At 43.0% G+C, this 17,525-nt stretch overlaps 1 protein-coding gene across 1 annotated transcript; it reads right to left on the bottom strand.

Annotated features, from left to right (window-relative positions):
• Positions 1-952: 952 nt before the first annotated feature.
• LOC118778757 (tyrosine-protein kinase HCK-like) lies at positions 953-16,500 on the bottom strand. The gene is made up of 13 exons (XM_036530450.1): positions 16,396-16,500; positions 10,758-10,869; positions 8,368-8,398; positions 6,700-6,796; positions 5,989-6,084; positions 5,461-5,564; positions 5,172-5,321; positions 4,882-5,034; positions 4,617-4,799; positions 4,276-4,352; positions 2,797-2,950; positions 1,981-2,112; positions 953-1,166 (listed from the first exon to the last, which is right to left on the bottom strand). Exons 2-13 carry the CDS (start codon positions 10,863-10,865, stop codon positions 964-966), a joined length of 1,488 nt encoding a protein of 495 aa, XP_036386343.1. The 5' UTR covers positions 10,866-10,869; positions 16,396-16,500; the 3' UTR covers positions 953-963.
• Between the last annotated feature and the right edge of the window lie 1,025 nt (positions 16,501-17,525).

The raw sequence follows: 17,525 nt of genomic DNA, 5'->3' as shown, positions 1-17,525 counted from the left end.
CAGCTAAACAAGAATTAAATCTTATATCTTATAAATACTCTACACCGCCCTCTAGAAGATGACTGGGTACATCACACCTGGATCCACCCAATATACAGGCACTTGTTCAGGTAAAAAAAAAATTGTAAAACTTTTTATCCTATAACTTCATGGCATGACAGTACACCAGTTGCACAGTGGTCCAAAAGCATGTGTTGAGACTATTAGTAAGTCCATTAAGCAGAATGTAGAGATACATAAGAGGATATTACTAAAGGCAGCTTTATAGCTGAGAGAGCTTGTGCTAAGATCAAAGGGGTCGGACAGGGAGTGTGACCTATCCAGACTGATGGAGGGGCTTTGGGAAAAATTCCCCTGAGAGACTAGAGAGTTAGGCCAAGCACACACTCTTAAGAAAAAGTGTAAAAGAGATTAATAGCTGGGAGAAGGCCAAAACTGTGTCTGTCTATCTTTAAACACCCTATAGCTTTCACAGATATGCTGAATGACAAGGTGAGCTTTCACAGAAGTGCTTAATCACTCAACCAGCTTTCGCAAAAGTGCTAAATCATCAGACCAACTTTCAGACAAGGGCTGAATCACTAGTCCAGCATTCACAGAAGTGCTGAAAAACCAGACTATCTTTCATAGATCTGCTGAAAAATCAAGCCATTTTTCACAGAAGTGTTGAAAAACCAGGCTGGCTTTCAAAGAAGTCCTAAATTATGAGACAGCACAGCCATTTTTCCTCACAGGCTCAGTCACAGAGTGGACAGCATTAAAACTTTGGCACTAAAAATACACTACTGTGAGACCTCAGAAAGCATAATCCAGGAGTCTGATCATCCCTTGTGTCTGTGCATTTGTGTGTGTATGTGCATGTGTGTGCATGTATGTACATACATGTGTGTGTGTGTGTGTGTGTGTGTGTGTGTGTGTGTGTGTGTGAGAGACAGAGAGAGAGAGAGCTTGTGTGTTTGTGTGTCATGGCTGCTGTTGATACTGGCTCTCTGTAGCGGTGTAGAAGTCCTCCAGCACACTCTGCAGGTATTCGAAGGTGGGCCGCTCCTCGGGCCTGTTCTTCCAGCAGTCTAGCATGATGTCATACAGCTCCTGCGGGCAGCTTTCTGTGCGTTGCATGCGGTACCCCTTCTCCAGAGAGCGAATCACCTCAGGGTTTGTCATTCCTGAGAGGAAAGCACACACGCACACACACACACACACACACACACACACACACACACACACACACAGCATGGTATTATTATCTGAGGATAAATCCTGGCAAAGTAGAGTGAACATGTGCTGCCAAATGATGTGTGATGTAAGGGGAAGTATATGGCAGAACACTATAGCAAGAAATTATATAGTACAGCAGTGTATATATGGGACAGAATATGGTAGTGTTGTAAATGGTAGAAGAGTATGTGGCAGGACTGTATATACAGTAGTACAGTGTTTCTCAACCATCTCCTGGAGGGCCCCCTTCCCTGCATGTTTTAGATATCTCCCTGCTCCAACACAGCTGATTCAAATGATCAGTTTGTTATTCAGCAGCTTCAGGAGTTCATCACGAGTTGATCATTTGAATCAGCTGTTTTGGAGCAGGGAGATATCTAAAACATGCAGGGCAGGGGGCCCTCCAGGAGATGGTTGAGAAACACTGCAGTAGTAGGACCTTATATGACAGTCACAGGACAATACAGGATAGGACAGTATTCAGAAGGACAGCATGTAGCTGAACTGTATATGGCACAGGCCACACTTGTCTTCTGAAAGGCCACTATCTTATGAGCCCTGAAGAAAGCAGCAGACCTGTTTTGCAGATTAGAGTTTAGATTGCATTCCCCCAAACCACTGGCTACTGTTGTCAGTTACCTTGGTCCTCATCCCAACCACCATTGGTGGGCTTGACTGCCAAGTGTCGTTTGCACAGGAAATATTAACAATGGTACCCAATGATGGTGGTTGATTAAGTTATGAAGTAAACAACGCACTAACCTGGGTAGGGGGTGCGCCCGTAGGTGATGATCTCCATCAGCAGGATGCCGAAGGACCAGACGTCAGACTTGATGGTGAAGGAGCCGTAGTTGATGGCTTCAGGGGCGGTCCACTTAATGGGGAACTTGGCCCCTGTGGGGAGGGGCGGCATCCGGTTAGTGCAGATAATAATACTCTGAGCAAACTTGCGAGAAGACAAGGTCGCTGGAGGTTCATCTGTCCGTTTGATCTCTCCTTTTTTATTGCTGGATACTTTTTAGTTTCCTCAATTAAACTGTGTGAATAAAGAGTTTGATGGATTTATCATTTATTTTAGATACTCAATTAGGTATTTGCAGGGGGGTTCCAAGGGGGGGTCAGTCGACAAGGTGCTCGCCTTGAGAGCAGGATGAGCCCCATGGGCACTGACCGTGTCATCCACCAAAAATTACCAGGACCCCACAGTGGTGGAACTTGCTTTATCCTGTCAGGAAAAGGGGTGGGCAGGTTGGCTAGGGTCCCCCTGCCTCACAGCCCCCAGAGCCCCCCAGCTTGCTAGGCACCTGTAGTGGTGAATAACCTAGGAGTTGGAGTGGAGTAGGATACATCCCTCAATCACCCCCATCTCACTGCGGTGCACTGCATGACTTCTAGTACAAAAAATAGCTGCTTGCTTTGTGCAAGTATCTTATAGGATTGCATCTGTGTTACTTATAGGCTCCTGTGCAAGTGGTTTTCATGGTGAGACAAGCATAATGTACAACTGGTGATTACAAAACAGGGTTACACCAAGGAGAAAAAAGCAATTATGGCCCACATATTCTGCATTTAGCTCACCTTCCCTGGCAGTGTACTCATTATCTTCAATGACGCGGGCCAGGCCAAAGTCAGCGATCTTGCAGACCAGGGCCTTGTTGACCAGGATGTTGGCAGCACGCAGGTCTCTGTGGATGTAGTTCTTCTGTTCAATAAAGGCCATGCCCTCTGCAATCTGAGAATACAGACAAGGACACCATGAGAAACACAGTCTCTAAGCCCGTGTTTCCCAACCCTGCTCCTGGAGGCACACTGTCCTGCATATCTTCTATGTATCCTTCCTGCTTGACTAAATCAGGTGTGCTCAGCTAATCAAAAGTGCCACTGATGAGTTCAGTCAGGTAGGTAGAGCAGGGATAGATAGAAGATATGCAGGACGGTGTGCCTTCAGGAGCAGGGTTGGGAAACGCTGCTCTAAGCAATGGCAGCACAGTCCACTACATGGGGGCGGGGCCATGAATGAGTCATGTGATCTGAGGCCACAGGTGGAGGGTGGAGACATGGTCTTAAATTTTAAAAATGAACAACAATACAATTTAACCATTGAACAATATAAATCTTTTGCAGACAATCTCTTCAAAATTTTTATTGATATCCACTGTGTGTCATGGCATTTTTTTTTCTCCATGAGGTGGTGTACACCCTCCCCTGGGCTTACTAGGTTGCCAGGTTGGTTCAGCCAAGCTAACCTTATTGCTGCTTGGCTCAGAACATCTTCATCACGTATAACACAAAAACAGAATAATCTGGTTGACAGTGCAGAAAAAGTATTATTCTAAAAGTATCTATTATTGCCACCATGGAGTTTCCAGACATTCGTTCAAACACACAGACACATACTGTCTGTTTCTCTGTTTTTTTGGTCTCTCCTCATCATGGTGGTTGGCTGTTACAAAAAAGAAGTGTCTGTATACTGAAATCCAATTCAAAATAAAAAGACTTACTTACTGCTCAAAAACACAATCACACTGCACAACAAGAGTGTGTAAAACTTTCCATTTACCAATGGAACCACCTGTGTGTATTAGTGTATTGTGTGGTGAGTGTGTTGATGCGTATGTGTGAGAGAGAGTGTGTATGTTTGTGCATGTGTGACAGTGTGTGGGTGTGTGTGTGTGTGTGTATCTGTACAATATGCCACCAAGACCACAGCCCATGTTCTCACGCTGGTTGTGTGACTGCACTCTGCCTCTCTCAGAGTTCCTTTGTGCAGTGTGTCACTGGTGTGCAGCCTATGTGTCCAGAAACAGCTTCATATTCATATTTCTGCTTAAATGATGCAACCCCAGCCGACATGTGTGTCACTTCCCATCAGGCATCATAAACTTCCTCATTAACTCAAGATTCATAAATAGAATTTATGACTGCACATTCAGCGCCTTCATTCAACAATGCCACGTGACCGGTTCAGTCATCCTCTCCTACGCACAGTTCTTCATGGCTTTGTTGAGGGCGATGATTTTTAAGACTCAGCTACGCTGAAAAGTCAATATGACTCACCTGTGCTGAAAAGTCGATGAGTTTTGGCAGTTGGAGCCGGTTTCCCTCATCAGTCTTCAGGAAGTCCAATAAACTACCTGCACACAGAGACCAACAAATGCACACACTGTCACCAGGAGATGCAGGGAAACACACACATACACACACGTGCACGGTGTTATCAGGACATACAGGGAAACATACACACATACACATACTCTCAAACACAGATACACATACACACACACTCACACAAACACTCACATTGTCACCCTCTCTCAGTAGTAAAAGCTGGAATATGGCACAATTAACAACAAGTCATTACTGAGGGGTGCAGCACTCAGATATGAGCATCTTGTCACCTTTTTCCATAAACTCTGTGATGATGTAGATGGGCTCCTCCTTGGTCACCACAGCGTTGAGCCGCACCAGCTTGTCATGCTGGAGACTCTTCATCAGGTTGGCCTCTGCCAGGAAGGCCTCCACAGACATGCTGCCTGGCTTCATGGTCTTCACCGCCACCTTGGTGTGCTTGTTATACGTGGCTGAGACCAGAGAACTGTGTTACCCATGGTGCACTGCAAACAGCCAGGGAAGCTCAGAAAGCTACACAGACATATGGCTCACCCATCCAGACCTCCCCAAACTGTCCTGCCCCCAGCCTCTTGTCCAGCTTCAGGGACTCCCTGGGGATCTCCCAGGCATCCTTCTCCCACGGCTTCTGTGGCTTCGCACTGAGACACGGCGCCTTCAGGACCTGGCACAGCCCATCACTCTGCTCTGAACACATAAATATATGAAAATGTCAAAATCTATAACACACACACTGAAGGGTTACTGTTAGGGATTAATGCTTAGAGGTTCTTAATGCATGGTGTTAATGGGTCTTAATATGGGCAACCAGGCCTGGCACTTACTCTTATAGTGGGCAACCAGCTCCTGCAGGGTGCTGAAGGTGATCCGGGGGGAAATGTAGAAGCCACCGTTGTCCAGGGTACGGATCTTGTAATGCTTGACTGTGTCTGCAGAGTGGCCATCTCTATCTCTCACTGAAATGGAGTAGCTCCCTGTGGGTGGGGACATCAAACTGATCAACACAAAGTTAACGGCCAACAATCCAGCCATGTGGAGCATCAGGGGAGCGGTATGGAGCATTGGTCAGTGTGGAGGTGTGGTTAGAGCAGCAGTGTGGAGCAGTGGAATCACCTTTGGTGGTCTCGCTGTCACGAATCATGAAAGACCCGACTTGATTCCCTGAGGCCAGCAGCTGTCTTTCTGCATCTTTCCGGCTCACACCTTTGAAGAACCACCTGGACAGCAGGAGCATCCGCACAAATGTTAATTTGTACACTAATAAACTAACACATACTTTTGTTTTTTAAAGGTTTTTTCCATATACCCCCACTACCACCACTGATATTCACACACACACGCACATGTAGCAGAGCTGAAGTGATTAGCTCGTGTAAAGCCTTAGGTGGCGGGTAGCAGGTAGCCGAGCGGTTGCAGCAGCTACGTCACTCCCCAAGACCTGGTTAAGTAGCGTTGTTGCCGACAGGCTAGGGGCAATTTGCCTTTAGCTCAACTGGCAATGACGCTGGCCGTAAGGGCTTGGCAGCGAGCAGTGAGAACCTCGGTTCAAAAGTCGCTCACTCACCAACCCACGTAACATCGAATTAAACACAACGCGAGGTCCCACCCGTTACACACACATACACACACATGCACACTCACTCCTCAGTCTCCAGGCTATCTTTAGCTACGTAGTTACTGGGGATGAAGCCCTCCTTTCCTGTACTTATGGACATCGCCTTCCACCACTCCCCTGACCTACACAAAGAGAAATAGAGACAGAGGGACAGACAGAGAGAGAGAGAGAGAGACAGAGACAGGAAGAGTCAGAGATATGGGTTGGATGCGTTTCCTGTTCTTTCATGTTATGTATGTTTCACTGCAAGCGTCTGCTAGTTCTGCAGAAAACAGTGTGGTTACTGGACTCTAAGCTTGTCACAGAAGTGAATATTAAGACTAGCTTTCCCCCCCAATGGGATTCTTAGGCTAGGCCAAACAACAATCTAATACAGTAGGCTTCTTCTAATGTGGCTCAATGGTAAACTGTATACCTACAGTATGTCTCTGTTCTACTCTGTATCTTTATCCAATGGTTACAAAATAAGCTATGCCACTGATATCACACACTCGTGTTAATCACAACCTAACTTGTGTACTGCACATCTTCTGATGAACCAGGGTCTCCAGAATGGTTCACATTCACATTTACATGGGTTCAGAAATAAGATGACAATGATACTGACAATGCTGTTGGACTGTTGCACTGAGTAGCAGGAAGTTAACATTGGTCTGGTGCAGTGTCTAGCCCCAACTCTCTCCTGCATTGGGTTTACTCCTCTCTGGCACTAGGGGGCAGCATTGGCCCTGACTCACTCCTCTAAGATCTTCAGCCGTTCTCCCTTCTTGAAGCCCAGGTCTCCATCGTGCAAGGCCTCATAGTCAAACAATGCTATGGCGATATTATCAGGACCTGTGAGACAGAGAGAGAACACTTTTGATGCACTGACATTCCTGCACAGGGTGTTCCTATCACCTGTGTTTATGTTTGGTTGAGTGAATACTGCTGACCCATCAAATGAAGTGGAGGAGAAGGAGGGCCAGTTGGATCTTTATTTCTCGATGATGTGCCTGACAGACGCAATTTCTACACTGCTCTCATTGCTTCTTATATAGTATGTGGGTGCTCACACATATTTAATAGGCAACCACACATAATTAGTGGATTATCAAAAGCACCTAATGATAATAATCACAAATAGTTAGTGGGTAATCACATGTATCTGATGGGTAACCACTCATTATTAGAAGGTAATCACATGTATCTAGTTGGTAATCATGCATAATTAGTGAGTAATCCCATGTATTCAGTGGATAATCACTCATCATTAGTGTGTGATTGTACATTTTGTTATCTCTCATAATCTGAAAAAAACATAAAAATGTGAGTGGAAAATATTTTGGCTTTTGTTGACTTTGAGAGCATTAACAGAGGCAGGCTATTAATTTTTAGGTGTGTTACCTGTTAAACTCAGCCAGTAAGTTCTACACACATCATTCCTGAAAAACTGCGCATCCAAAAGGGCTTCCTGCGTGAGGCTCAGGCTTGGGCCACACTTATTTTTTATCATGTTTTTTCTCCAGTCCTGGAGGCCCTGGTCTGTCAGGTTTAAGTTTACTTTCAACTAGCAGTTGAATTACTCAAGGAATATCAAGTAAGGTTCAAAGTAATCCAAATGGTGATTTGAATGAACCAATTAAGAGAGAAACAAATCTAAGACAAGGATGGTGTGATCATTCAGTCCTGATCATTCAGTCCTAGTTCATTCCACATTAAATTTCTTCCCTTTGGTATTAACCTCTGAGCTAACAGAATAACTACATTCAGTTTAAAGCCCCAAATTGACAGAGTAACAACATTCAAAGCTAACTATAAAAGTAACAGCAGCAAAATGCCCAGGAAATCAAGCCTTTAACTGGGGTGTGAGCTGTAACCCTGACTTAGGCACGGGACAGTGTGGCGATGAAGAGAACCTCCTAAACAACCAAGGGGATTAAGAGAGTAAGAAAGGGTTAATAAGTAATGATTTAAAGGGTATACAGCATGTGAAGGTCCTTCATAGTGAGGGGGTAGTTACCTCATTTCATCTACCAGTGACTGCGTCAAGAAGAGTTATTGCTGAATTGGCTGGGGGCAGAGTTCTGGCTGAAGCTAGTGGTTGTGGTTGTTGGGGGACGCATGTGTGTCTGATGGCTATTAAATTATCTCTCGCTTAGCATTTTGTTTTTTTTAGCTTTGCATGGGTGAGGGATGGGTGTTGTGGTCAGCCTAGTCATCACATGGTATCCTCACAGCACTTCAGCATAATGCTGTAGCACTCACAGCGTCACAAAAACATTGTGAGAGTGCTATGTGTCAGCTGCATGAAGGCAACACCCATGTTGGTCGGGTTGGGTAGAGCTGTGTGAGATATGCATTAAACGTTGCTGCAATATTTATAACATTATGAGAAGAGATGGGGTGGTGTATTTCCATACACTTACCATCAGAACCGACTGGCGGGCCGGGTTTAGTCTGCAGACAGAGGGAAGAAAGACAGACAGGAAGAAAGTTAAAATGGTGTTCTTTTGCCAGGTGTAAAGATACCAAATTTAATACACATAAATACCAAATACACATGATCGTAACAACCGTACCAGGTTTTTTTTCACATTTTTTATAATTTTCCCCTTTTCTACATCTCTGTCTGGAATTGCCAGTGGCTCATGAGGCTAGTCTTACCAACAACATCTACAGTCATACAGGAGTGCTGATACCAGACAAATGGAATCCCCTACTACACTAACAAGCACACTACAAGTTCCACAATGCACCATATTGAAGTAGGCCACAAGTGAACGATAGGTGTTATTCCAGTGACATTATCTGAGCAAACTGCAGGCACCTGGCAGCTGACAGGGTAGCTGAGAGTGGTGAGATAAGGAAACACTGGTAACCTAGCCTGTGTTATAAATGAACACCTTGCCAACTGAGGTACTTGGAAACCCCCCCTTAGAGTTGTTCCTAATCTTGAATTGTCAGATCTAAATTCAAATTTCAAATCCCTTCTACAGGGTCCGAAATTCACTTTTTGGTAAACCCACCAGTGTGTCTGGCAGATGGAAAAATTCACCAACCAGTCAGGTTTTTCAACAGCCAAATTAATTTATTGCAAATAAACCTGTATTTTAACTGGATCCTGCAAGACACATGTCTGTATGGTAGCAGCATCATATATTGTTAGCTAAAACAGCAAGCCAGCAAGATAACATTACAGCTAAAGCTGATAGCTAAACCACAGTACCAGCTGTGTACTACCGCTACCAGCTAGCTGGTTAGCTAGGCAGATATTATCTAAATATATAAAGAATCATTGGACTTGGAATCAACCCTACTTGCATAGCCACTCAAAATCAGAGAGGGGCCTCCCCTTTTTTCCAGTGGCATGTACCATTCAGAACATGATCTACATTTATCTACTCTCAGTCCACTCACAGGCATGGTAAAGGGTAACTATCTTTCAGACCAAAACTTGCTAATCAGTCAGTGAATCCACCCATCTTCCTGTGGGAGACAAATTTGCATTGTCATACATAGCTTATGATTGGATAACCAGAGATATACAAAGATGACAAAAATGATTTCACTTCTAGAAAATGACAGAGAGGTCCTGACATTGACTTACAGTAAAAACCTAATAAAAACCAAACTGAAAGGGTTGTATATTTTACAAGGGTTCTTTAACTAGCGTAGTGGGCTGCGATAATTTTTGCACAAACAGCACCTGCCGGAGTGGCTTGTGACGCTCCAACTTTAACCCACCACAGAGAAAATATACCTGCATTTGTGGGCTGGCAGGTTAATTTCAGACCCTGCTTTCAAGCTTTGTAAATAATATTTGTGCAATATGTATCAATCTACTATATGACTTATAATCTTCCAAACAGACGTTTTGTTGAGTTTCATCAAAGTAGTCATGCTATGTACAACCATGTGTACTACTTGTTTTCTATGAATTTGATGGATACATAAGCAGACCGCAAATGTTTTAATTATTATTCCTAAGCTTTGAGCTTTCTGATTCATACTTCATACATAATTGCTGTCATTGTATTATTGACCTACACATCTTCTGATTTGCTAGATCATTTTGAAAATTCTTGACTGGATGCCATCTAAAAAAGAACATCCACAGCTATTATAGGAATGTAGACAGCCCCAAAACCTCCTGTTACCAAAAGGAACCTCCTGCACAGAAGAACACAGTGGAATGTCTGTGCTGATCCTGTGTCTCTGTGAACATGGATTCTAGTCTCTGGCACAATGACCCTACTTCTCTGGGGCCATGACCCTGCCTTTTTGACAACAGTTGTCCTACTCCTCTCTAAAATCATGACTCCACCTCTGTATGCTGTATTAGAACCCAATCACTCTTTTATTTTATACTCCCAGAGCGGTCCCTCAGATAAAACAGTACAGTGCACTGTGGCCACAGACAGTGACTCCAGCAGACAGGAAGTGTGCTAAATCCAGGGTACACAGAGGGGTAGAGTTCAGTGAATACAAAAGTAAATCTGGTAATCTGGTGACAAGGCAGAAAATAACCCCCTCACACACGCACTATTTGCACACAGTTATACACCTATACAAATTATATACACACTTATTCTTATTTATGCACAAGTATATATGTATATACATTTTTAAAATAAATCATAAATACAGACAAAGACTTGTGTTGACTAAACTACAAGTGACTTGAAGAAGGGAGATAGGAGAGCCACTTTGTGAATGTTATTTGAATATGTTATATATAAATATATTTCAATATATGTTAACCTACAGCTACTGTATAACATCCCCTGCATGCCTCTTCTCCTTCCTGTGCACTCACCGATGTGTTGGATGTGGGGTCTGGCGCGTAGTGTACCGTCGCAGGCTTGGGGTCCACATCCACATCCTTTGTGGAGCTGCGGTCTGACTTAGATTTAGCACAGCCCATCCTGCTTCCAATAGCAGAGACATTGAGTCACTATTATACCCCAGCAAAACAACACAGTGAGAAACCAGCAGAGGAGTGATACAGTGATACACCTGGAGATGTCCAACCCTTGCCATTACCTTGCATTTCTTCTAGATTTTACAAACTGTGCTTGTCACAAAACAAAACTTTCATGTTTAATGGACTTATGTTAGCCATGGTTCTTTGAAGAAGAGCAGCAAGTCCAGTAACATGCTGCATAAACATCACCAATATTACTTACCCAACTCTTGACAGCCTGCATAATTACACAACACACTTGAGAGCAGAGGTAAAACAGATTTTGGCAATATGTTAATTGTATTGAAAATATCACAATTATTGATATATCGCGACTATCTTTCATGGAACTTCTTTTTTGACATAGTAATTACTTAAAATGTACCTTAGTCAGTTTGTTGTAAAAAATACATGACTCTGTTATCAACTGTTGACATGACTGGAATCAAGCTCAAGTCCTAGATGTAGGGACCTCAACCAACTAGCTACTCAAGAACCATACAACTTACTATAATTTGTAAAACCATGTGTAGCCCCAGTAAGGAATGCTCAAAGCAGGCAAGCAGCAAAGCTACTTTTGTATAACAACTTACACAAGGTAGACAGAAATAACAGAACCATCATAACAGTTGTTAAAGAATAATGAACTGAACAGCCCTTTGCCTTCAGAACAGCTTCAGTCCTACCTGGAATTGTTTTGTACAAGTTTTGAACTGTTTCTAGTGGGATATTGGACCAATCTTAAAGACATAAAGCCTCCAAATCTTTGAGCGATGAAGGACATGAAAATCCACTCTCTGGTTACAAGCAGTTTACAAATGGCAGCCCTACCATAAATAGCTTTGTGAAGCTTATGACATATAGTTTTTGGGTCATGGGGGTGTAAATTTAGCGTGTTTTGCTGTTGTGCAGGTTGTATTTTTCCACATTTAGAGCATGCGGTCATGATTTTTGTCACCATTCATCTTCACGCATCAAATAATTTCACCATTTCTGTGACCAACACACCTGATATTCAGACACTACATATATGACCTCTTTCAAAATTTGTTAGATCTCTCATTTTGATTCAGGAACTCACATACTAAGTGCTGATTTTTAAAACAGCTTTGTAGCAGAAACATATAGGTAATTAGTATTGACATCAATGTAAAACATGTGTCTTGATTACAATTAAGTTTCTTCAACATATGAGGCCTTTTTCATTTGGTGTTTCCATAAGTTTATCTGCCCCCTGTAAATGGCCAATACTTTCAATTACATTCAATAACCTTTATATTAACTGTGGTAAAACTTTAAATTACATAATTGTTTAACACTGTATTTCACTTGCAAGTTAACAACCGTGAAATATCACTTAATTGTGCTATACTGGCATAACCTGAGCGATGATGCTTACGGAGCTGTGAAGTGTACTTGTGTAGCAGTAGGAAATCAAATTACAAGTTACGTTTCAAGAGCTGATAGACAGTGTGGGGTAGTCTCGTTCCATTGTGTTATATAGTTTTGTTATGTGTTTGTTGGATGATACATTTTCACAGATTCATGCTAAAACCTGATTGTATAATGGTATATGTTTGATTTATGATTTACTATTTTATAGTTTAATAACACCATCATGCTGATATACTATTTCACCCCTACTTCAGAGCATTTACACATACAGTAGGGCACTGCTACACAATGCAAGATACAAAGGGTGCGCTATCCCCTCTGAGTAAGGTGATCCATTCAGATGAATACATCAATACCCCCCACCCCCAATCCCATATATCTGCCTCAGAAGTGCTCCACAGAGATTTAAAGTCAGCCAGCAAGGAGTATGGACCCACATATACCATATTCTGCCTGCCTGCCTGTCTGTCTGTCTGTCTAGAGAAGCGCCCAAGGCTGCTTTCCTTTGACCTTTACAAAGTGCTGTGAGGACAACTGGTTCCCATGATCTGCTAAAGATGTGAATAAAATTTTGCATACCTGAAGTTTTAATGAAGGACCACCCTCACACCTCACATTAGCCAATCACATTTCAAAAGCAAGCATACTATTACCCACAATTCTTCATTTTGTGGGTGGTACTTCTCACTCCATCCTCAACCCCACTTCTCTTTTCGCAACATTGACTCTTGCTGTGAGCATGGTGTTAAAGGACCCTAACAATGGAAACACGCAATGAAGAACTTCCTCTTTTTGTTCAGTCTTGTTCCCTTTTCAATGAGATCTAAGGGCTTTTTCATTTAATCTTTATTTAACCAAATAGGTCAGCTGGGGAACTCGTAATACAGTCACAGGGGCTCGTTTGGCAGCACTAAGTTGTGGTTGTTACGTGGTCTTGTAATAAGGGCTGCAGGTTTGAATCCTGGAAGGGACACTGCTGTTGCACTGCAAGTTGCTAAACCGGAATTCCTTTAGTGAAATACCATTGGGCAGCCATGGCTAAGTGGTTCATAAATTTCCATGCATACGGATGTTTACTAACTAAATACACAATATATGGGGGGGGGGGGGGTAATAGTGTGATCATTATGTTTGATTCTGTAGCCTTCTAACTGAAAACCAGTCAAGAACAAATTTGGTCAACCTCCAACCATAGTTGACAATTCCTGCAACCTTTCACACAGTCTTCCCACACATAAATTACAGTACAGACACCAACATCTGACTGTAATAGCACAAACCCACTATTGTTAGCAGTGGGTTTGTTGTGAGGATTACTAATCTGTCATTAGTGGGTAGGGCAAAGTTTTGGGTTAATCTGTTCTCTTAGTCCTGGCATAATGAGAATGGCTTGAGGCAGACACAGATCAATGTGTTGTTATACCTGAATGAGACTCTGGACTCTTTTTCAGGCTCAGGCCGTGAAGCTTTAAATTTTAAGTCTTCTTTCAGTCTGGATTGTTCGCGCCCATTTCCTGCAGGCCAAAGTACGGTCTCTAGTACGGTAACCTGACTCCCACAGACTCAGCCTCACTTCCTGTTGGCCACTATGTGCTCTAGTTTCAGTTTCAGCACTCTGCTCTCTTCTCTTTGGCTCATCTCCAAGACTCACACAGTCCTGAGTCAAAGTGTGACGGGATGGAAGACACCTGGGAAAGCTGGAAGTGGTGTTGGTGGGCCATCTAGAACGAGCAAACGCCCCAGTGCAGTAATGGGGACACTGTGCTATATGAGGTTCTGTCTAATAAGGCCCTGATTCACTGTGATTATTAAGAACCCATGGCTCTTATGAAAGGAGTAGGGGTGTTAACCCTACTGCCCTGGCCATTTTCCCAATCTGCCCACCCAATCATAATCCTCCTGCAGTTACTGAATGTGTAATCCCTTGTGTGTCATATCACCAGCAAGGAGTTGACGCCTGTGAAGGGAACCCTGGGGACATCAAAGAGACTCCAGTATCCTTCCAAACTCAGGATGATAAAGTACAATGAACGGAACTACCATGACACAGACCACTGATCCAACCATTCAGATGTGTGCCCTCGTAGTGTCCCTGCTCAGCCAGCACCAAGAACAAGAACCAATGTGGCTATCATGAAGAAACATGCAAATTGAATAAGCCACACTTCAGATTTAAATATCCATTTGGTGACAATCCAAACACTATCCTTACTACAACCATAATCATTAACATTACCCTGTGCTCTATGAGGCTGTTAAACATAACCAAAGATGCCATAAATATTAAAGACACCAGTGTTTGTTCAAATAATAACCTCTTTGACAAACATTGGGAGCTGGCTTCACTCATTTACATATATAATATTACACCCATTTTATATGGCCTCTGAATCATGCTCAATTATTTTGCACGACTGACAGACAAGTCTGACCCTCTTTGACACATGGAATAGACAAGCTGACCCAAATCATGAACACCTGTCAATTTGAGGAAGACAGTATTTTTGACCTTGTGGGTACTACTTTCCAGTTCTAACATCTTTATAGAGCCATTTGTGCTGGTATTAAATCACATTACAACTAGAATATCCCAAATGACATTCAAATCAATAACACCTCAAGTCCAGAGCTGTTCAGCAATGAAATGGTGAGTTGATGGAAAGTGCCTTTGTCCATCCTCCACCAATGAAAGAAGGACAAAATAACATTCTCATGTCCCCAGAATGTTAACTTTATGCTCATGGTACAATGTTCCAGCACAACCATTATACAGCCCTACTTTCCACCCATACAGCCACTGCCAAGAAAGGCAGCTACTCTAGAAATAGGCCTACCACCTTCAAATGGAAATTCACTTTGGGCCTTGCAGTCTGGTGTTGCGACAGAGGGACTGTGTGGATTAGGAGGGGCCAAAAGTTCCAATCTTTCACTTATGGGAAGGCGGCTGTGCTTGCATGTGCTAAAATTTCAACTTCATATAGATACAAAAACGGCTGCCAAATATCACATTACACCCTTGCTTGATCTAAACGGAAATACCACTCTTGACCATGTGATTGACACCATATTTTCTGTAACGCCTTAACGACTTGTCATGCATGTAAAGTGGAAGTTAAAGCAGCACACCATGTCTGAGGGCCCGCAGCCGTCAAAAAAGGATCCGCCCAGAAAGCGCACGAAAATGCATCAAAACGAGCCATCCAAAAGAGCTCAGCCAAATTACAACTATTTACAAAACACTGTAGGAACAATCCCTTTATGAACGCAATAAATCTTTTTAGTCTTAAACTGCAATATAGATGCCCTTTCACAATCCAGTCTGCTAGTTTGTGTACACGTGTCTGTTCACCTCACGAACGAAGTGACTGTCTCTAGTGTGGTAGGGAAAGCTTTTTACAGTGTTTCAAACTTCCTCTCTTGTGTAAGCATGGGCGGCTGTCCAATGTTTCGTCAATATACGACACAAGAATAGAATACGCAAGAAAAGTGCGGCTATAGCGGCCAATTTTCTTGAAAATGCCTACCTGAACTAAAGCTCTGCTGGAGCACTGCATTTCAGCAAGCATTCCCACAAGTAACGCTCCTAGTGCTCTCCACTCAACCTTCTCCTGATGATGTAGCGACGCGCAAAAGTCGGAACGACAACAGGGTCACCAGCACCTGACCACCGGTGTCCCACACCTCGCTTTGCAGGCGTTCTGTGAACTTTCGAAATGTGTTTCTCCAGTGTGTGTCAATATTGTGTGTGTGATATTGGTTAAAATAGTAATATCCCGATTTGGTTTCACTGACGTCTATAAATGTCTCATTGGCTTTCTTTTCCAGAAAAAAATAAAAGTTACTTTCATAAGTGAATTAATTAAATTGATATCCCGTTGGCCGGTAGAAGGCAGAATGATGAGGAAAAAGGACAGTAACGTACGTGTTGCGTTGGATGCCCTTCTTGCCAGTAATTATCACACAAACGCTTACACTACATGACTTTCTTTATCTTTCAACAAGAGCCCACCCTTCATTTACTTAAAGACTAACAAGTCTGTAAACGAGAGTGTGGGTTGTGAAATTAATAAGGCAGTAAGAAAGGATGCAGACTTACTTTCTCCTTTGATTCAGGTGAAAATCCTGGCGTTTTCTTCGAGGGAATATCCCAGGGATGGTCTCGTTACCTTTTTTCGTTGCCCCCCGCCCCCTTTTTGTTCTGAAAACAATTTATTCCTTACAATTGCGGTCCTCCATGCCGTTAGTTTAAGTAGCGGGTGCTGAGGGAGAGGGCTCCGCGCAAACGCTTGCAGCGCACTAGGAAGTAACTTTCTCTGGTGCAAAGCGGACCAAACGGCTGCTCAGTTTTTGCTCTGGGCAGCCTCAGTACTGTCAAGTAGAAACTTCCGGGTGCACAACCGCAAGAAGAAGAATCTGCATGACATAAGCTACAAATCTGCGGTGCCGGATAATGAAAATCTAAATTCTCTTAACTAATATTTCTGTATTTTCTGTCATGTTTTAATCTTTTCTTTGCTCTAAGTGGCAGTCTCATCTGGAGTGATTCATTCACGTCTTCTGTTTGTGCAGTTGGATAAATTTCCAGGTCACCAGGTGGATAAATTTTGATTTTAAATTTTCTGTGAGCATATCATAGACATCACAAGTGGCTGGGGGTGACATGGGCAGATCCCCTGGGTACTTATAGAACAGACAGGTGTGTTCTCCCTAAGACTCCTGGAGAAGGTGTGGAGGCCCCCCACCCCATGCTTGTGGACGTCAAATAGGTTGGGGTAAAACTGTGTATGATATCTGCACTAAGGTACACAATATGCGGACCTTGCTGGAGGTGAAAGAACCCCAATATCTGTGATGGATGGGAGTCCATTTTGTGCTCTGCCCAAGGATTTTTCTACTTTTTCCACCCTGTGTGTTCGCTTGAAATTTTTATTGCAATTTCTTCACAGCATCTAAAATTGGGAGAAGTTTTTTCTTTTGTAGTTTTTGTAATTGTACCGTGATTTTTCTCTAGGCAATGATACAGGGTTTATTTGGTTACCTTTTGTACAGTCTGGTAAAATAGGCAATCTGGTTGACCCATAGGAATGAAATCTGGGGTGGGGGTCACTAGATCAAGAGCCTGTATGTAAGGGTTTTATGTCTGTGCATGTTAGACTTCAATGTATGCATATTATATTTTGGAAAAAGACATGGGAACAGGCTTTCAGTCTTTCAGTTGGCAAGGCA

The sequence above is a fragment of the Megalops cyprinoides genome, chromosome 6 (assembly GCF_013368585.1).
Source record: "Megalops cyprinoides isolate fMegCyp1 chromosome 6, fMegCyp1.pri, whole genome shotgun sequence".
Classification (NCBI taxonomy): domain Eukaryota; kingdom Metazoa; phylum Chordata; class Actinopteri; order Elopiformes; family Megalopidae; genus Megalops; species Megalops cyprinoides.
Note: the sequence above shows the minus strand (reverse complement) of the source record. Positions and strands in the feature narration are given on the sequence as shown.